Source organism: Prionailurus bengalensis, chromosome D1 (genome assembly GCF_016509475.1).
Source record: "Prionailurus bengalensis isolate Pbe53 chromosome D1, Fcat_Pben_1.1_paternal_pri, whole genome shotgun sequence".
NCBI lineage: Eukaryota > Metazoa > Chordata > Mammalia > Carnivora > Felidae > Prionailurus > Prionailurus bengalensis.
Genome location: NC_057346.1, coordinates 68,908,453 through 68,929,809, shown reverse-complemented (window position 1 = coordinate 68,929,809; position 21,357 = coordinate 68,908,453). Strand labels below are relative to the sequence as shown.

Sequence of the window (21,357 nt, the reverse complement as noted above, 5' to 3'; positions counted from 1 at the left end):
CGAGGGCTTTGCACAGACCTCCCCAGCGCTCTGCATAGCAACCCTATGAGGTAGACTCTGTTATGTTCCTTATCGCGGCACAGAGAGGAGGCCGTCTGTCTGACGGCTTCTGGTGGAGTTCAGAACGAAAGGGGGAGTGGGCATTCTCTCTATTTTGGCAGATGCCCCTGCTTTCATAAAATGGAAGAAAGAAACCAGCTTGTGGGATGTGCCCAGAATTCCTTCTATTGCATGCTCACTATGCTTGCTCTGCCGTAGATCACCAACAACCAGACTGGACAGACGGTCTTTTCGGAGACGGTCATCACGTCTGTGGGAGACGAAGAAGCCAAAAGGAGCCACGTGAGTTGTCCCCTCTCCTGGGCTCACCCCGGAGGTGCACACCTTTGTTTAGCTTGTGACGGGTGACCCAGACTTCAGGCTGTGGGCAGAAGGGAGCTGACTCTCATTCGCCTCTTCTGCCTCCTTTCTACCAAGATGCCCGGATGCCTGCATTTCTGGCTGGAACAATGCAGTCTGGTTACAGGCTCTGGCTCAGTGCTCTCTGCATCAGGAACAACAGGGAAATGAGATTCAGTTGGTATTTGCATGGCTCCCCCTCAGCCTTGAAAGGGAATAAGGAGGTACCAAGTACATTGATTGGGGGCTCTGGCCATGAGATCTGATGCATCCAACCTGGAATCCCCAGAACCTCTGGTGTGGCCAGGCCTCTTACAAGCCCAGCCCTGGTCAGGCAGTTTGAGAGCAAGAAGACCTCACAGGGAAGCCCGTGGTCTAAGGGAAAAGGGCTGTCCTCCTTCTCTAGGCCTCATGCTCTGGCCACTTGTGATTGTTCCTACTACACAGTGGCCTGCTGCTTTGTCCAATGGTGGCATGGTTTTTATAGAACCACATAGTCCTAATGTTGGAAGGGGCATATTTCGCAGGAGGAAAGCCTAGGCACCGGTCGGGAGATGACCTAGTTGGAGTCACTGGTGTCCAGACTCCCAGGCCCCAGGAGGCTCACCTGTACTTTACCTTCTCAGAGAGGTGGCTGGCTTCAGATGCAGATGCCTGATGAGGAGTGGACAAGGTGACTGCCATGTGACATGGTCAGCAGTAAAAATGTGCTTCCTCTATGGGGACCCCAAGAACCAGCCTGTCTGTCCCCAGGTTCCTGACACAGACTTTAACCACAAGTTCTTACCCTCCAACGTGCGGAACGCATCCCTGGCCTTCACAGGGGATCAAGGATTTTTCTTCACTTCTTTTGGTATTCTCATAGGAAGGGTAGCAGTGTACCCACAACAGCTAGGGAGGTGGTGTTGATGTGGTTGGTAGTTGGTGGGTCCTTTTTGCTTGGTTCTGGCACGGTGCTCATTTACCTCAGGCTGGGGGGTCCAGTTGGTTGTGTGTGATAATGGTGACCCACCATTCAAGGGACCTGGGGGCAAGCTCTATAGTGAAATGGAAAGAGCTCTAGCAGCGGAGGCTGGAAGCAGGGGTTTGTCACTTACGAGTTGGGTCACCCTGGTCACAGAAGCCTTTGAAGTGAAGATAGGGTCAACGGACGGTCTGGAAGGAAGAGAGGCTGTGCTTCAAAGGTGGGAAGAGAGAGAGGGAAGCAAAAAAAGAAAACAAAAACAGACAGACAAACAGCCACAGGATGTGGTCATGGTACCAAGAGGGAAAAGCTTCAGAGTGTTATTCATTTAGGTCTCTGTTTGGGGCCCCTTGAGGGAAGGAAAGCCTCAGCAGAAACCATGCAATAGAAAGGGTGGGGGAAACAGAACGCTCAGGGCTGTGAACTAGCAAAAATGTCTCTGTTGTCAAGTGTGAGAAAAAAGAAAAAAAAAAAGCATGTTATTGCACAATGGTACATCCTTTTTCCGGGAAGCTTCCCAGGGCCTTATGATGAACACCTGCCAGAGGCCCACCCCATGCCTCCTCTTTTGCCCTCCAAGTGAGGTGAATGTGTCAGGTTTTGAGCCCTGTGGGAAGGGAACTGAGGCCCTGAGAGTGGCGGGGTGGGTGGGGGGGGGCAGCGGGGAGAAACAAGATCTTGAAGATCTTGAAGATCTTGAAGATGCTGAGAATGTGCTTGGGCCACACTTGTGTGCCGCCACCAGTGAGCTCACTTCCCAGCTGCCCCCGGTGTGCGTGGCCTTGTGTGCCCATGTGTGTCCGTGCTCCAGGGCCAGCTGGGAGGCCCAGAATCCCCACACCTGCCCGCACAGTCTCCCTCCTGTGATGGAGGGCCCACAGTGCCCTTGTGCAGCGTATAATCCCAAACCGGTCTTGTGAATGCAGGTTGACGGGAAGGGATAGATCGTAGAAACCCAGTTCTCGATTTCTGCTCAAGAAACTCCTTGAGTTTCTCTGTGGGAATAAATTCCACTTTGCTTATCTAGAAGGGAGATTTGGGGCATCGGATACTTGACTGGCCGGTGTCTGGCGAGTCCCGTGGTCTTTAGAGAACAGACTGGAGACTTTTGAAGTCACCTGTGGAAGGGCTATCATGTGGCAGAAATGGTGGCATGTGTACCTTACAACAGAGCCTCTCTCATTGTTGGTGTGGCTTCTCAAGAGTCAGAGAAGCAAGATCTAGTATCGAATGCCCACAGAATCCTTCCATTCAACTCCTCCTTGGTTCCTGGGTCACCATTGTTCCAACACAACTGAGCTGGGGCTTGGGCATCATCTTTACAGAAACGAGGCACTCCTTTTAGTGAATAGGAAGCCATAAAGACTAGATTTCCTTCAAAGGGACACAAACGGGCGAACATTGTCACTGCTGTCCCATTCTGTAGTTTTGTAATATAATGATTTTTGCAAACGGACGAACATTGTCACCACTGTCCCGTTCCGTAGTTTCGTAATATAATGATTTTTACAGTTGGCCCTGAAATGCATTACATGCTGAAGAAACTTTCTCTGAAATGGAAAAGAGAGATTTGCCATTCAAAAGAACAAAATGCTATGCTGTTCAAACCTTCAAATACTGTAAACAGGGGCTGAAGTTTCAGGATTTAAAACGCCCAGATGAATTCAATTAAAAATAATCACCATGCACTCCATATTTTCCTTTCTTCAAATGCTGCAATGTGTATTAATATGTATGGTAACCCAAGGAGGCCCATGGAAAGTTACAGACAGTAATACTATATGGCTGTCTAGAAAATTTAGCCCAGTATGTGCAAGGTCTTGGTCTGTTTTTACATTCAGATGTGAAAGCGTTTTGTTATTTCACCTGAGTGCCCCTGCGATGGTGATGGGGTCTGACGTCTTTCTGTGAGGCTTTTGTTCTAAGCCCTCAGCCCGGCTCCCTTCACGGGCCAGTGGGTGGGCTGATTGATGTTGGGCTACTTTTGAGCGGAGGGGTTAGGAAGAAAGTGGCGTGCCGGAAGCCAGAGAGCGGACAAGCCATTATGCATAAACGAGAAGCTTTTATTTATAGAACAGTGTCCCCAAATATGAAGCATCTCACCCAATTAGCCAAGGCACCATTTTGAAGGGACGTGTCCTCTCATTAAAATACGGCTCACAACTACAAAGCTTAGCACATCATGCATTTGCTGTCTTTTCTGTTTTCACATTCGAATATGATCTAGAAGAGTGAGTTTGTTTTTCCAGCTGACTATACCTAGTTTGAACCTACACATCCAATCACGTACAACCAACTCCAAGATACCACTCAAGACTTAGGAGACCACAGGTACATTTCACTACCCAAAACATCCAGATGGTAGCAGTTTGAGTGACCAAGACTCCCTTGTCCCAGAGAATGATCAATGCAGACAGTGCCTTTTTTTACTAGAGATGGTGGTCTATGGACAGTGACAATGGAATTCTCCACAAGTGTGAAACCAAATGTCTTCTCTTTTGTGAGGGTACTTTGTTTTTTGTGTCGAAGGCTGGGGAAGTAGAATGGTAAACCATGGCTGGACTTTTTGAAGACTTATGTTGGTTTGTTTCCCCTTGAATGGTAAACATCTGGTCACCTCAAAGCCCTGAGAGACAGACCCACCAAGCATGTGAGAGAAGAAAGGAGGTTAGTTGACCCCCTTCTCCATTAGGCCTCAGGTTCTCCTTTGCTTCCAACCGTTCATTCATCACAGAGTCAACACAGGTGGGGTACCAGCTTCATTTGCTCCCCATCCCCTGATATTTGATGCTGGAGTCGCCCTTATCAATTTAGTGGAATTGCTGAGGGCACCATGATAACAAGTCACTGGAGGTGTATTTTAACAGAAATGCATTGGGAAGGGCATGAGTCTGTTAGAGAAACTCGGTCAGCTCCCAAAGTCCTTGCCTCCTGTTGGGAGTCCTGTTGGACAGGGAGGCAGGGGTGGCCAAGTCCTGGGAAATACAGCCCTTCCCTGTCTGTGTCCAGGCTGATTGAAGTCTGAACAAGGTAGTCTGAATCTGGGTTCAAACCCTGCCCTGACCCTTACAAATTCTGACCTCTGTGATTCGGTTTCTTCATTTATCAAATGGGGCTAATAATCTCTGGTTGACAAAATTGGGTGAGAATCTAGGAAGGCAGGGTTTATAAAAGCTCTTTGTAAGGCTCGTTATTATTGAAAAGTAATTAAAACTGGGTTCTAATTGGCTTCTCCCCTGGTTCCCAGCAACCTGTTGGAAAAAGAATGGAATTTGCTTGGCAGCTGAGGGTATGTGTAAAAGGCCTCCACTGGCTTCTTTGCTTTGATGTTTAAAGCCTGGGGCTAAGTTCTTCTGAGGCCTGCCTCACCCTCTGAGTCATGGGCTTTGCCAGAAGCTCTGTGCTCAGGTTGACTCACCCTGCCCCCATCTTGTCCTTACCAGTCATTTGTGTCTGGTTTGGGCATTGGGGATACACACTGAAGGAAGGATGGGACACAGTGAATGACAAGAATAGGTGACAGTCAGGCACTGACAAGTTCCGGGTAGCTGGCAGGATGTATACTGGTTTCTATAGAAAACAGCCGACTTTGGGTTATAAGGGTGATAGCATAGTCTTGTGTGAATGTGCAGGTCTCCAGTCCTGTAACCAAACATCTGGGTATGTTTGCATTTCTAGATTTATAGTTTGAGTTGACTTTGTGATTTCTGGCCAAGTTTAGGGCCCTCATGCCTTAATACAGCAGGAAAAAAAATTTAGGAAAAATCGAAGAGTTCTGGATCATTCTGAGAAATGGATAAACAGTCCCAAATAAAGTTAATGTGGGTGAGTGGATTTGAAGAAGAAGTAGGCATTTCTCTTTGAGCTATAACCTGGCCGTATTAAATTGTACTGTCCTCGACCTAAGTATCCTTCAAGAAGGAATTCATGAAATATACATGATGCCACATGCAACATGAAAATACTATGAAGTTAACACAAATGAGTTTCATTTAGGTTTCATAGAAGTTAATATGAAAGAATGTCTTCAATTCAATGTTAAGTGAAAAAAGCAATCGCAGAACAGTGTGTATACTATATAAAGCATATAAAATACACTTTACACATACAGCATATAAAAATACCTTATTTTTAGAAAGAAAAGTATGCCTAAAAAGCTGAGCAAAATATATGCTAAATCATTAATAGTAGATATCTCTGGAGGAATTGAAATTTGCAGAGACTTTTCCTTTATCTCTATATTTTTTAAATGTTTTTAAGAGGAGCATATGAATTATTTATAATTTTGCCATAATCATCTGTCTACATATTTTTAAATTTTTTTTTAACATTTTTTTTTTTTTATTTTTGAGAGACAGAGAGAGAGCATGAGCAGGGGAGGGGCAGACAGAGAGGAGACACAGAATCCAAAGCTGGCTCCAGGCTCTGAGCTGTCAGCACAGAGCCCAACTCGGGGCTCGAACTCATGACCCGTGAGATCAGACCTGAGCCGAAGTCTGACGCTTAACCAAATGAGCCACCCAGGCACCCACATCTGTCTATATTTTTAAATGATTTTGCAAGTATTTTCATTGTGTAACTTTTAAAAATTAAATTGCTAAATAAGCCAAAGGGTGTGCATATATAACATTTTGAGAGATAGTGCCGTATTTGCTCCAGAAAGATTGTACTACTTTTATTCTTAGCAATTTCTGAGACTGTATTCCACCAACCCTCATCTATAGTGGGTGTTACAACGGGTGATCATCTAGAGCCTTTTTTTTATTTCTATTTCTTTGGATACCAGTAGGTTCAGAGCAATGGCTGTCTGAGTGTTAGAAGTTGTAGCAAATAGAGGCTCCACAGATTTATCTCATCCTTACTCCCCTTTCCAGGGAGCAAGGTCAGTTTTGCATTCCAGACTGTTCCCAAGACCAAAAAGCATCTGCCCCACTGTGGGGCAGATTAGGAAGGTGAGAAGTTCTGGTGGAAACTATCCCAGCGTTCAGTGTACAAGTCACCCTGGGGAGGGGGTGACAGTGACGTGCAGGCGACTGCCTCCACCCCTGTAAACACGAAAAGACAAGCATTGCCTCCTTCCTCCTCCCCCCACCTCCACAAACACTCCAGACAAATGCTTGGTTGCCTCCTGTAGGAGAAGCATTTTAGTGGGGTGCTAAGGGCTTGGGTCCCGGCGGATCCAGTTCAAAGTGTGGGCCTTATGGTTTATGAGCTGTGTGATTTTGATTAAATGCCTTAACTGCTCTAAGCCTTAGTTTCTCCATAGGTACAGCGGTATTAATGAAAGTACCTTCCATGTAGTGTTGCCCTGCAGATAAGATAAAAATAATCCAGGTTAAAAAAAAAAAGCCACACATTGTGTAGAACGTAAGAGTAGGCAGTCAGTAAATGCCAGACATTTGCTGTCCTTATCTGATTACCCCAAAACCACAGCCATCAAAATTCCCAATGTTAATTATTCAACTTATTCATTTATTTGCACATTTATTGAGCACTTCTTTGTGTCTGACAGATAAACAGAAAAGACAGTCCCTGACTTCAGAGAGCACCCAGGCTGGTAGTAGACCAAAAAAAAAAATACACCGGTCATAACGTGAATTCATATTTCTTCCTAAGGCAGAGGTCATACAGGGCATGGTGGGAGGGAGCACCGTGCAGCTGCCATATCAGGTAGCCAGGGAGGACTTTTTTGGGAGACAGTCCTTCCTAGTCTGTGGCATTTGTGCTCATTTTATAAACAGAGGCACTAATTGCCCTTTTGCTCCAGACTGTCTTTTCAAGGATGTTTGTACAGCAAGCAGCCTTGGAAGATAGAGATGGCTCTTCCTCCTGGGCAGAGGGCAGGTTTGACTGCAGTCTGTTATAAAAGATTTGGGTTTTCTAAGCCGGACATTCCTCAGCTCTGATGCACACCCACTGAATGCACCGCACCCACCTGGGCCCCCCCTTGGTTGCCCCATGGGACTTGAAGCCAAGGGTACCCGTCACAGACATGAAGCTCATACTACTTCTGTGTTGTCAGCAGTAAGGTCCTTTGTCTCTGACCTAGGGGTCTCCTGTCTTCTGCTGCCATCCATGAAGCCGTGGAAGGTTCACTTGTCACTTTGCAAGCAGGGTAAAGTCTTAGACCCTTCACATTTCTCAGCCGGCTTCCTGGAAGAGGTGACAGTTGAGCTGTATTTTGGATGATATCTAGGAATTCTCAGTTGTGGGGAGGAAGGGCATTCCTTGCAGAAACATTCTTGGTTCAAAGCCAGGGAGGCTTACGGAAATAAGACCACGTGTGAGGAACACTGCATAGTTTAGAAAGCCAGAGAGGATGCATGCTTGGGGGGAGCAGCAGATGAGGCTGGGGAGAGGCAGAAATTAGATCAGGAAAGGCTTCAAGAGCCCAGCCAAGGAGTTAGACATACATGCTGAGTTAGTAACATCCTGCATCTGAAACAGTTTGACATGCCCTGTACTGTGTATACAGTGTATTGAGGCTCCACACAATCCTCAGAGGAAAGAACCAGGAAGACATGGTTTGGTCAGTGGAAACGTTCATTGGTGGGGACAAAGTTTTGCTTAATCCTGGTGAAGTTCAAGGTCTGAGTCCCTTGTGCCCTACAAAATGCCCAGCCTCAGAGATTGGAATCTGGAAACGTTTACTTAGAAATGGAATGGTCTGCTTTTGCTTGATGCCACTAGGCAAGCCAGCTAAATGACAGTGATCGAACTTGAAATCTCATCAGGCTGACGGCATCTGCTGCAGAACAAGCCAACTTCTGTGGTTTCTGAGCAGCCCGAGCATGTCCGGGGCTGGAGAACTCTCCATGTAGGTGTGTGGCTGTCTGCTGCTACTGGGACCTAAGGACCCTCCCCCAGAGCAGCCTGAGCAACATTCACCATAGGACCTTTGCATCCTGGCTGTAAGATATGTGGCTCTGCCCTTCCTTGCCCCTTGGCATTGTTCTGAATAACTCCCCAAAGCTCATGAACCCACTTTGTGTTATTTTAAAAGTAACATCAGGGGAAAAAAAAATAATACCAAGGGCCACAACATCCCACCGTATTCCCTCATTTAGTCTGTATGGTGCTGACAGTGGCCAGAAAGTTACCACCCCCCCTCTCCAAATCCACCTGTTGCTCATTTTCAGGGAAAATCCTGGTAACAGTTCAGACCACCCCATCGGTGCTGTGATGTATGGAGTTCTCAGTAATAACTAATGACCATAATGACGCTAATAGTAATAGATGATGATGAAGGGAAGAGCTGCCATTTGTGGAGTCCTGGCTGTGTGCCAGGCACTGTGCTTAGGATCTGACCAACTTCCCCTTACATAATCTTCGTGGGAACCACACAAGGCAGATACCTACTGACCCCATTTTGCAGATGAAGTAACTGAGGCTCAGAGAAGTTGTACAAGCAGAGCCTGTACTAAAAGAAAAAAAACACAAAACACATCCCTCACGTCTTCTTGATTCCCAAACTCCCAAAACCCGTACACTTAATGGACCATTTTTTTGAATTGTGGTAAAATACATACAACATCAAATTTATTGTGCCCAATGATTTTTATGTACATAGCTCAGTAGTAGGTACACTCACACCATTGTGCAGCCAATCTCCAGACATCCTTTCATCTTGCAGAACTGAAACGCTGTACCCATTAAACAGTAACTCCCTACGGCATCCTTTCTTCCAACCCCAACCCTTAATCTTCTGCTTTCTGTCTCTTAGGAATTTGACTTCTCCAGGTAGCTCCTATGAGTGGTATCATACAGTATTTGTTTTTGTTTTTTGTTTTGTTTAGGTTTGGGTTTTTTTTTTTTTTTTTTTGGTGACTGGCTCATTTCACTTAGCATGTTGTAGCATGTATCAAAATTTCCTTCCTTTGTAATGTTGAGTAATATTCCCGTTGTATGCCTATGCCATTTTGTTTCCATTCACTCATCAGTGGACACTTGGGTTGTTTCCACCTCTGGGCTATTGCCGATATGCTGCTGTGAACAGGGGTCTTGCAAATACTATCTTCAAGTCCCTGATTTCAGTTCTTTTGGGTATCAACCCAGAACTGGAATTGCTGGGTCATATTGTAATTCTGTTTTTAATGTTTTGAGGAACCTTCATATTGTTTCCCACAGCAGCCGACCTATTGTCCATTCCCACTAGGGGGGCATGAGGTAGGACATTTTTTTATATCTTGGTTTCCATGACTGCAGGCGCTGGGGGACTCGAGGGCCCAATCTGAGCAGAAGGACTGGATAAAACTTCCTGGGCTCTGCTGCCCTTGGTTAAGGCAGTTTGGCCTCTGCAGTGTGACAGCCACAGCCTCAGGGGATGTCTTTGAGGTGTAGCTGCCGCCATTGCCCAGAGATTCCCACTCTGGCCCCAGCCTCTAGCCCCAGGTTGGCTGCATGCAGGGCCAGCCTCCATCTTGGAGATTCATCTCTGGGATCCAAAGATGTGATTTTCTTGACCATTTTTAATCTATGCCCTGTCCCCTCCCTCCTTTACAAGACCCCCCAACAGAGTCTCCTAGAAGAATCATGGAGGCTCCACAGGCCTCCCACTTTCCTGCCGGGGGAACCACAGACTCTCGGGGGCTCAGGTGGGGTCTCTGACTTCCGGGGAGAGCATGTGGTGGTGGCAGCAGTGTTTGAATTCCCACTGGTGGTAGGGAGGGCTTTCCTGGGAGGAAGGACAGAGGACAGTGCCAGTGGAGGCCCTGGCCATGCCCTGTCCTCCTCTGGATCAGAGGTAGGGCCAGTGGAGGGGACCTGGGTAAGGAAGGGGACTCACCGTCAGGCCCCCAAATCTGATGAGCTTAGCTGGCCTCCCAGTCAGGCAGGAACGTCTGCTCTTGGTGACAGCTCCAGCAGACTGGAGGGAAAACCATGGGAATGATGGCTGGGGATGGGGCCATCTAAAGGTTTGCACACATCTCATGGCTCAGTCTAGAACTGCCGTTAGCTTCATTTTTCACCTCCACCTCCTGGAAGAATAAGAAGAAACAAGACATTGGGCACATTTAAGGGAGCACAGTGCAGTGGAATTTGGAGTCGCGAAGTGCCATGGGTTGGAATCCCATGGAGGGAGGGGAAGGGCTTCCCTCACTGCTCTGAGTGCTGGTCCCTGCTCTGTGAAAGGAGGATTCAGTGACCGCCCCAAGGGTGTTTTAGAAGAGACAATGTGTAGAAAGCATCTGGCACTTAATAGACACCCAGTAAATGTAAATTCTCCTTCTGACCTGCTTTCCCGGACCCCTGGGGACAGGAAGCAGCTTTCTGGACTGTGACAAATCAATAAATATGTTTGTTTTGTTGTAGTTGCTCCACTTGAAACACAGTAATTCAGAAAGTTTCTCAGGTGATGGCTGCTGAGGTGCTAAATAAAGCAGATGAGAAAGTTGTGTATGAAGACAGTCGTCATGCCAAAGATAAAGTAAAACGATATTGCACTGAGTCACAGAGTTATAAATGGAAAATTTTATCAGGGACCTTCGAGCTCCTGTAGACTAGGGATGAAAGCAGGTGGCACAACACTGCCATTCCCCCCTCCCCCACCACCGTGACTATGGCAGCCATTGCAGTTACTTCCTAATGAGCCCAGATAGGGCCTTGGAACTTGAGACAACCCAGCACTTCATGGAAATCCATGGAGTCCACTGGAAATCAGTTGGAAACGCACTATACTTGACATCCATTTCTTATTCCTGCTCTAGACCAAACCTCTCATTTTACAAATGAGAAAACAGTTGGGTGCCCTGGGTAGCTCAGTTGGTTAAGCTTCAAGCTTTGGCTCAGGTCATGATATCACAGTCCGTGAGTTCGAGCCCCGCATCGGGCTCTGTGCTGACAGCTCAGAGTCTGGAGCCTGTTTCAGATTCTGTCTCCCTCTCTCTCTGTCCGTCCCCCACTTGCACTCTATCTCTCTCTCAAACATTAAAAAAAAAAAACATTAAAACAAAATGAGAAAACAGAAATGAATTTTCTCCAAATCATGGAGTTGGGACTTTATTGTCCAGTTAGGTTTTTAATACATTGTGGACCTGGAGTTTCCTGTTGAGGAAGCAGGTTTCTGGGTGCCACATCTCCAAAGATTAGTAACAGAGAAGACGGTCTGCCTCATGCTGAGAAAGATGATGAAGACCGATGGGGAAGGGTCTTCTCAGGCCCAGGGAGAAAATCAGAAGTTCATAAAGTGGCAGCAGGGAGAAGGGTCTGGAAGACCATGAGCCCTAGTGATGGGGTTTTGGAGTGGTGCTGGGGGGCCAGAGCCAACGGCCAAGAAAGAATTCTTGAGATGTCTTTGGTGCAAAAAGGTGATTTTATTAAAGCACGGGACAGGACCCGTGGGCAGAAAGAGCTGCACTGGGGTTGTGAAGAGTGAGAGGTTATATCCGTGGAGTTGGGGGAGGTAAAGGCCAAGGGGAGGCATCTAGAAGGACTTGCATATGCTAAAGAAGACTCATAAGATATGAGAGGCCTTGCTCTTGTCAAGATAAGGCTGTTTTCTCTGTAGCAAGGCATTAACATTAAGACGGTAGGGAGTTCCTGGAGAAATGTTATACTCTGTATTTGCCTCAAGTATTTGTCAAAGGGCTGCAGGTCAAGAAGAAATTTAATTTTACCTACCATTTCCTTCTTTGTTCCCCACATCACTATGGAGGGGAAGGTGAGGTGGGGGCGCCAGGAAACTGAGCCTAGAGGTGTCTGGAGATTAGGCTGTTGATAAGAGTGCCTTTTTCTGGTAATTTACTAAGACATATGTAAACTGATGGAGACCGTTGTCCTGCATGACTGTGATCTCGATCAGTGAACTGTTCCCTGGGTACTCCTTTCCTTTGGAGTGCCCGACGGATGTCACACATGTGGGGGTGTTTGCCAGCACGTGCTTTGCCTACAGCTGGCCTTAGGCTCCCTTCATCACTGGGAAGGGAGGGACTTTGTCACATTCACCTCTGTGTTGACCAGAGGTAGGCACTTAGTAGTTGAGTGCACAGATTTAATGAGGACTGTATGACCAAGGAATAACTTGGGGAATATAAGCAGGAGCAGAAATCCTTGAAGATAAAGTTCAGCGAAGAGCTACAAACAGGCAGATGACAAGAAAGATGACCCCCTCTGTGTTTGTTAGCTTTCGTTCATTTGTCTACATTACTGAACGCCTCGTGTTGGTCGGGCTGTGCACCAGGGGTTTTTACAGGTTTTATTTTCTTCTAATCCTTTACCATCCTGAGAAGTCAGTATTCTTTCACAGCAGAGGACACCAGAGTGTAGAGAAGTTAAGTTCTTGAAGTGGTAGACGGTTGACTGAGTGGTAGAATCAGGCTATGAACCTGGGCATAAATTGTGGGCTTTTCGATAAATAGATCTATTTCTGATAGAGAAAGTCGTGCAAGTTTGCAGCCGTGATTTCAGGTGCTTGAAGAGGTTCTCATGATCTCTCCATCTCTCATTACATTCCTATCATTTATCTGATTTTATTTTGTTTTGTTTTGTTTTTAATGTTTATTTTTGAGAGAGAGAAAGAGAGACAGAATGTGAGCAGGGGAGGGGCAGAGAGAGGGAGACGCAGGATCTGAAGCAGTCTCCAGGCTCTGAGCTGTCAGCACACAGCCCGACGCGGGGCTCAAACCCACGAACCGTGAAATCATGACCTGAGTCGAAGTCAGAAGCTTAGCTGACTGAGCCACCCAGGCGCCCCACATTCCTGTCATTTACATTGAGTCATTAAACACTTCCTGCCTCCCTAAACACCCAGAATGAAAAACCAAACTCCCCAAAGGGCAACTCCGTAGCAGTGAATGCTGGAATCTTTTCCTCCTGAGGATGGCGGAACCCCTTGGGGTCACCCAGAGAGGAGAGCAGAGGAGAGTTGTTCAGGAAACCGTGGAATCTCTCACCCACTTTCTTCTGTTCTCACCACTGGTCGGTGAGAGACCAGCTGCCACCAAAGAGGAACATGCTAAACCACTGGAGAAAAGCATTTTAAGTGGGTGGCATGCCCACGCATCTGAAGTTGGCCAGTGACAAATCTCAATGATGTGATGTGGAAAGTCCAGCCGCAGGGAAACAGCCCGAATTTTCCATAGTCTCATGATTCAAGGCCTCCCTGAAGACGGAGCAGGCACAAAGGGCAGTAAGAGCCCACTGCCTCACAACTATGGTCAGCACGGAAAATGTACTGGCTGGAAGACAGAGGAAGGCCTGAGCCCCAGGCCCTTGGGTGCCTGGGAGGCTAGAGGTGCGTGGAGGCCAGCAGACTCCATCCTTTTCAAGTCCTGGAAGCCGCAGGACGTAGGCTTATTCCCACATGCGCAAGTTTCCCCACCCGGCACCCTTTTGTTTTTCCCATTGCTTACAGGCCCTGTGTTTCTCCCAACAATGTGTATAGGGACCTCCTTCCCCGGAGAGAACACACACCTGGCAGCAGAGAGGCCAGTAGTCCCACTCAGTGCCTGCCTGGCAGAGCCGCTCCCCTCCCCTTGAGCGCTTTGCTAAGATTGGGAGGATGAAAGGAAAAAGAATATTCACTGAGCACCTACTATGTGCCAGGCGCTGTGTGACCATTTCATAGACGCTCTTTTCCTTAACTCTTACCAAACCCGCCTTAAACAAGGTGCTGGCTCCCTGTTAAAGACCAGGAAGCACAGGGTGACCAGCCAAGGCCACCCAGCATGGAGGTGGCAGAGCTGGGATTTGGAAATAAGTGTTTTACTTCAAAGCCAAGCCTCCTTCTGGATGACACCACCTTCCAGAAGGGCCAGATGGGAGGCCTCTGACAGCAACGGAATGTGGGGCACATGCTGTGATAGGTGGCCACGCTCACCACCTTTCATCTTCCTGGCGACGTAGTCTGTTAGGTTTCCCCATTCTCATTTTGCAGGTGAGGAAGCTGTGGCCCAGTGATGTTAGGTGACTTACCCAGGCTCGCCCAGCAAGGAGGACTGAGAAAGGAAGCAGACCTGGGGAGCTTACCCTGGGGGGAGCGGATCCTTCCAGAGCACGGGGCCTGGGTCTCAGCTCCGTGTGGCTGGACTTCTCGGCGCCAGCGCCTCAGGGTGTTGGGCGCAGGAAAGCTGGGTGTGCCCACACCACCTTGCATAGACCACTGCATGCAGCCACAGCTTTCCCCCCGACCCCGCCATCCCACCACGGGGAAGCACAAGAAGACGTGGCCCCTCGTGAGCAGAAGGAGGCTAGAGCATGTGTTTTCCACACCTGAAACATATTAAGGCCTTTTCCAGGCTCATTAACATAAGCGGTTCAACTTGGAAGGCTTAACAATTCCACAAGCCCCTTTTTAGCCCTCACTGTGGTAGAACTTTGTGGGTAGTGCCGGGAGAAGAGAGGATAATTGCTAAGGGTAGGAAAGGGGCCAGGACTTGGGGTTTGGAAGCTCATTCAAGGCCCAGGATGAATGCCAGGCTGGTTCCCCCACCCAGCGGCCTGGCAGAGGGCGGGGGAAGTGACTTTTTCTGCACGGGGGAAACAACTTTGTGTTTGTTTCATGCTGCTTTCAATTTTCTTTTTTTTTTTTTTTTTCCTATTAAAAAAAAAAAAAACAACTTGAAGGGATTCTTTGAAATGTGTTTTTAAAAGAGGGCCTGAAATTTGAGGCACTAAAAGCCGTGCTTTTTATTTTTAACCTTGGATATGCATGGGGATCACCTTCTTAACCTGGATAGAACTCTTGGGGAAAAAAAAATACACACTTGTCTTCACGGACTTCGAAATCAAAGTGGTGCTTCCCTCAATCTTGAGTGTAGGCAACAAAGCACAGTGTTATTAGCAGTGCCTTTGTGACCAATACCAATTTTAAATTCTCTTCCTGTTGCTGCAGATGCTTTGAAACAGCATCTACAGTCACCACTATTTAGAAATTAAGGTCATCATCAGGCCTGCCAGTAGCTCTCACTTACTGAGTGTGTTAGTAAAGAAACTCGTGACACACTGTATCTCAAAATACTTTGCTAATTGTATTTCAGTGCAATCACTTTCCTTTGTAGTCTTGTGTGTTTTCCTTTATTCACCATGCCTTATTCTGAGCAGGGGTCCATGGGCTTCATTTAGCTGCCATAGGAGTCCATGGCACAAAAAAGCTTAAGACCCCCTATTTTGAAAAAGGCCAGTGGCCAGTCACACCGGGGCCTCTGACTCATTCGGATTTAGACACAGCCTGTTAGGTGGAGAGTTTACTGAAAGAGATCCATCTGTTGCATTTTCTGGAGTAGAATCCCCACCATCGTAGACGAGACTAAGCCCTGAGGCCCAGAGTAGTGCCGGCCTCCATCCAGGTGGTCTGAATCCTAAGGACTATGAAGATCCATCCGCAGGAAACTGAAGTTTGAACAAATGCTGGTCACCAACATTGCGGGGCTCTTAAAAATGCTGGGATTGGGGTCCATCTCGGATGTAGGTGTGCTCAGGTGCTCCCCAGATCTGCTGTTTGACGCCTGTGTGTCCCAGATGGGGAGCTGCTCGGGACTCCAGCAGCGGTCAGCCTCCGTCTGGGGAGGCCAGAGACCTTTGTCGTGGCTCGGCAGGGTCAACTGCCTCCTGAAGTATCTCCTGACCTCTGGCTCCCTTGGGGGCCTGCTTATTGATGGCTCAGCCTGAGGATACTGAAAAGACAGCCTGCTGGAGACGTTCAGTGTGTCAGGGGGATCACTGCACAGCCCCGGAGCCTTTTGTCCCTCAGAGAAGACCCCACTCGCTCCACTGACGACTCCAGCCCCATGCCTTTGGGATGGACGAGAAGAGAAGGTGCTCTGGTCTCCACCACCCGCGGTTCTCTCCAGTGTATGTGCTTAGGGACCGAGTCTGAGAACACCAGCCTCTGAGAAACCGGATCTCGTATAGGCACCATTTCCCACGGCTAAGAGTAAGAAGGAACGGGACACATCTATTCCTTCCCAAGGCAAAGGAAAATCATTACGAAGGGATTGGGTTAGGCTGAGTCAGCTCACTGACTCATAAAAAGAGTAAACAAGATACCAACCGAGTAAATACTGTGAGGCTCTATCCATCCCCAACGATGGAGGCAGGGTGGTGAGCGTAACCAAGATATGACTAAGCAGAAAGAACACTCTCAGAACCCAGCTAGCTTTTGGTAGTTACTGAAAAACCTAGCAGATATTTGCCCCCTACCCTGAAACCTGCCCTATTCCTACTCTTCATTTCCTGCATTATTATCCTTCCCCCCATTGTGTGAATGAATGATCACACAACCAGTCACATGGACAATACCCGGGTTAGTGAGCGCCAGTAGACGACCTGGATGTGACTGAGCGTTAGCCTATTAATTGCTTTGTTTGAAGCAAGATGATTTCATCAGAAGCTGTATAAGATGTCTGAGGGTGAGGACACAAAATCCCGGGTACCCCACAAGGCCCTGACTGGCTCCCGCCCGCCACGGTCACATGGGAGCATCATCCTGATCTGCTCCCGAGGCACTGCTGTGGCCTCTAGTCACAGCAGTGTGAAGGCCCAGGACACCACTGCCAAGGGAACGGCACTGCTGTCCTCCAAGGCTGAGTGCTATTTGTCTGGGGCAGATGCCAGCACCAAGGGGAGCTCTGGTTCTGGCTGCATGTGTCACAACGAGTGGCCGAGGCCCGGCAGGACTAGAGGTGAAGGGATGCGGGATGTGGATGAAGATGTGAGCCAGACAGCTACGTCTGTTCACAACTGGAAAAGGAGGAAGAGGAGGGCGGTAGAGATTTGCCTGAAGCAGCAGAATTTGAAGATGAGAGGCCCGGGAGGGGTCAGGCAGCATCGACCCTTCAGACTGACGCCAAAAACCTGCCTTCCCGTAGACATGCCTGTCACAGCTTCCTGGAGCCGTCTCCTAGGAAACCTGCCTGCGGCAACCCCCATCCCTCTCCCCCCAAGGAGGACTGCTCACAATGCCGCTTCTCCTTCCAGACCCCTTACCCGTAGCCAAGGAGCCTGGAGGGCCTGCCGTCACTCCCCAGACGTTGCTTGTGACCCCTGCCGTTCATTGCCCAGAACATTTATTTCAAAAGACAGAAAGCACAGGGGCTCCTGGGTGGCTCAGTCGGTTAAGCATCCGACTCTTCATTTTGGCTCAAGTCACAGTTTGTGAGGTTGAGCCCCATGTTGGGCTCTGCACATTGACCGTGTGGAGCCTGCTTGGGATTCTCACTCTCCCTCCCTCTCTGCCCTCCCCTGCCCATGCTCTCTCTTTCAAAATAAATGAGTTAATTTAAAAAAAAAAAAACAAAAAACAGAAGGCACAAAGATCCTCCATGGATCTCTCTTCCAGCACCGTGGGGCCATGACTAGGATTGAGGGGTGGCCTCTTCCTCAGAGACCAATCAGGACCACAGGAGGCACCCCCAGCCGCCAACCCCAGAGACTCAACATCAACAGGGATTGGTATTTTCTGAAAATCACTTGAATTCATAGAAATGCTAGCTTTGGTGGACTTTGAAACAGTGAGTGGAGCCATCCAGCCAAGGAAAACGGCATCAAACCTGCTTGGCCTGGAGGGAAGCCAAGGGCCACAAGGGCTGTACCGTGGTCACGGCCAGAGAGGGCCAAAGTGGAGATCAAAGATTCCTGACATCAGCCACCAGGCTCTAAGGCGAGTAAGCAGAGGGATGTGGAATTGGCTGCCTCGCTCTAAATGGCTGCCTGAGGTTGCCGCAGGGGAGCGGGCCCAGCATAAGCACCGGCAGCTTTGGGAAGCACTCCTCTAGTTGTCTGCCCCGCCCCCCCCGCGCCAGTGCTGTATAACAATATTTGTTATGCTCACACCGAGGGGTCAGGGATTTGGAAAAGGTGCGGCGGGAATGGGTCATCTCTGCTCCACACTCTGGGAGCTCAGACTTGAAGCTAGGGGTGACTCAGTGGCTAAGGCCAGAATCATCTCGGGGCTCTTTGCATTCAGCTGCCAGCTGTCAGCTGGGACCCTAGCTGGTGCTGCCGGCCTCTCCATGAAGCCTGAGCTTCCTCCCTACATGGAGGCTTGGCCCAGAGGCCATCTGAATGGGGAGAGAGCTGAGCAGAAGCTGCTTGGCCTCGTAGGACCCAGCCTTGAAGCTCACGCAGTGTCACCCCCTCCACCTTCAGTTTAAGTGAATCCCTAGAGCCTCTGTGCTCTCTCAGGGTGAGGATTTGGTAGTGGGTATGCTGCTCTTTCAGTTTCTCCTACTTCTCATTTCTGCAAACAATTGCTCGGCCCAAAGATTTTATAAGTGCTTTGGGTGAGAAGATGCCAGTGACTCAAGTAAAGGTCTCAGGGGGTTTTGGGGACTGAGGCATTTCCCAGATTGGGTTGCCTAGTGACACCAATGACCAGGCAGCCAGGGGTCATGTTGGCCAACCCAACAGAGAGAAAAGCTCCCCCTACAACCTGAATCCAGGCTTTTGCACTGGGAGTCTGGACAAATCTTACAAACTTCCGTTGGTTCTTTGAGCCTAAATGCCTTCCTCTCTTCACCCAACTTCTACTTGGGTGGATAGAGGGCTAGGGGGTACCAAGGAGACAAGTGCTAGCTTCCCGGTGGGGAGAGTCAGGGAGGGGTTCATTGAGGAGGGCACACTTGTGCTGCTTCTTAAAGATGAATCAGTGAGGGCATTCTAGAAGTTGGAACTAAGATTGGATCTTAGGGGGGTGGTGAGGAAATCCAACAGGAAAGCAGATTGGGAACTGTTACAGGCTCTGTATGCCATGCAGAGTTTAGACTGCAGGTTATGGTTGGCAGGGAAGGTAGAAAGACAGTGAGTTGCAAGGTAGAGTGTCCTTAGGGTGAAGGTCTTGTGGGGGCTCACAACCTTGGTGAATTTACTAGAATCCAGGACCCTTGAGCCCTGTACATCCAGAGACTGGGCATTCTTGGCCCTCTTGCCAACTATGTCTCGACCTCACTGGTGCGTAAACCAAAGAGCAAGGTTGTTAATTTGCGAAAGTGAGGAGCGCCTCTTTGCAGTGGCAGAAACATTGAGACCCCATCCAGGACACCCCCTATCTGGTGCCGAGGTCCTGGGGAGCCAGGTTGGCTGTCTGAAGGTTGCTGGATAAGAATTCAAGCCATGGGAAGACAGTATTATGGAGGGCAGTTCACAGGTTCCAGGCACTGCCTGCTGCAGCCAGAGTGAGAGACCCCACCGCCTGAACCCCGGGCACCCCCTCCCAGGTTACTGGGGGACACACCTGTGTTTTTACTCACTGCCCCCTTGTCACATCATTTTATTATGCTAGTGTCACAGATGCAGTCTGGCCGTTCCCAGGCCTGGAGGGCAGCTTGTCTCCTTCTGTTAGGTGTTGATTGAATTAGTCGCTCGTCTGCTTTCTCGAGGGCTCTGCTGGGGCTTTCCGAACCGCTGTGATTGGGGATGTACGTAATCAGGTTTGTGTTTTAGGAAGATAATTCGGGCTGCAGTCGGAGCTTGGAGGAGAGGCTGGCAGCCAGCCTCTTCGCTACAAGAATGGTGCCGGGAATGAGGTGTGACCTCAGTAGGTGGGTAGGGCCCTCTGTGAGGGCCATCAAGCCGTCCCTTGTCGGCGAGGCGGCCTCACTTTTGTGTATGAGTCTGAGAGGGAGCCCCTCTCTCCCAATTTCCAGGCCCTAGAAGGAGCGGGGCAGGGATAGAGACCTCTCGGGGCAGGAGCTGGAAGGAATGAAGCCTGCTTTGTCTCTCTCTGGCACTCAGCGTCTCCTCCTGGGATCCAGTCCGGATTCAGTTCCTGGGAACCTGGCAGGAACCTGGCTCTCTGCCCGTTACTGGAAGCATTTCTCCTAGAGTCCCCTGTGGGACTTCAGCCCGAATGGAGCACTGGGGCTGCAGCCACCACAGGCCTGTGGGTCCTCAACAGAAATAACAGGACAGGGAGGGGCTACTGAAGATGGGGCCCAGCCTAGCCCCGCCTCTGCTTCCCTGAGAGGAGGGCGCAGTGGTGCCCCCTGTGACTGGAAAGCACAAGGGGGGGGGGGTGGGCTGTATCCCCCAGTGGATGGGAGAGACAGAGCAGCTAGGAAAGTTGGGGTTCACTTGCACGATTTGTGCCTTTCCTGGTACCAGGGATTGTGCCCCCCTCTTCTGTTGGGGATCTTCTTACCCCGGAAGGAAATGCTCACGGGTGGAGGGCAGGGCTGGCTGGGAAGGGCAAGGCCCCACAGGCTTCTGGATCCTGGCTCCCATTCCTTGTCTGACCTAGCTAGGAGCCAGCAGGTCTAGGTTCACATTCCAGCCTTGCTGCTCACAAGCTGTGTGGCTTTGGGCAAGTGTCTTGAGCTTTCTGTGCCTTTGTTTCCTTATCTATAAAACAGAAATAATAAAAGTACCTCTCTCAGCGGATTGTTGTGGAAATTACATGAGTCAGCATCTAGGGTGTAGGACAACTCTGGTGTACAGGAAACATGAGAAGTCCAGAAGCTGTGCCTGCACGCACAGCCCCTGATGGACGGGCCAGACTCCCGGTGGTCCTCTGCTCCCAGCTGACGGCCCAGCGTCAAGAGGGGGCTCCCCGATGTCCTTGCTGGCTCATCCTCATGGGTATCTTTGAGGCCACCCTTTTCTGTGGCCACTGGTCCCTTCTTTTCATCCTCCTTCTGCCCAAGGCCAATCTCACTGTCTCTCCTCCAAGAAACACTCCTGCTGAGCTGATAGATTTGGCAGATGAAACACAAGATGTCTAACACGAAAGTAACTTTTAGTCTAAGTCTGTCCCAAGCAATATTCGGGGCCTACTGTACGAAACTATTCTCCACGTATCCGAAATACGGATTTCAGATTCATCCTGTATTTTAATTTGCTAAATCTGGCGGTCCTACCACTGCGAGGCCCCAAAACTAAGGGGTCTCATGTGGGTCCAAGCAAGGAGACAGTGGTGGGGGTCGGTGGGACTGAGTCCTTTCCTCATCCTGGGGGACCTGGGGGGTGCTGCAGTCCTGGCTGCTGCGACGTTGTTGGTGCTTTGGGACCCGGAGTTCCTGGCAGGCTCCTGATGACTTGAGCAGGAGGCACCTTCTGCGCGT

At 49.2% G+C, this 21,357-nt stretch overlaps 1 protein-coding gene across 1 annotated transcript in view; it reads left to right on the top strand.

Annotated features, from left to right (window-relative positions):
• The window catches only part of DKK3 (dickkopf WNT signaling pathway inhibitor 3), a 46,879-nt gene that overhangs the window by 11,120 nt on the left and 14,402 nt on the right, over window positions 1-21,357 (top strand). The window contains exon 4 of the mRNA XM_043580675.1: window positions 259-342. Coding sequence (XP_043436610.1) covers window positions 259-342 — 84 coding nt within the window. The remainder of the gene's footprint in view (window positions 1-258; window positions 343-21,357) is intronic.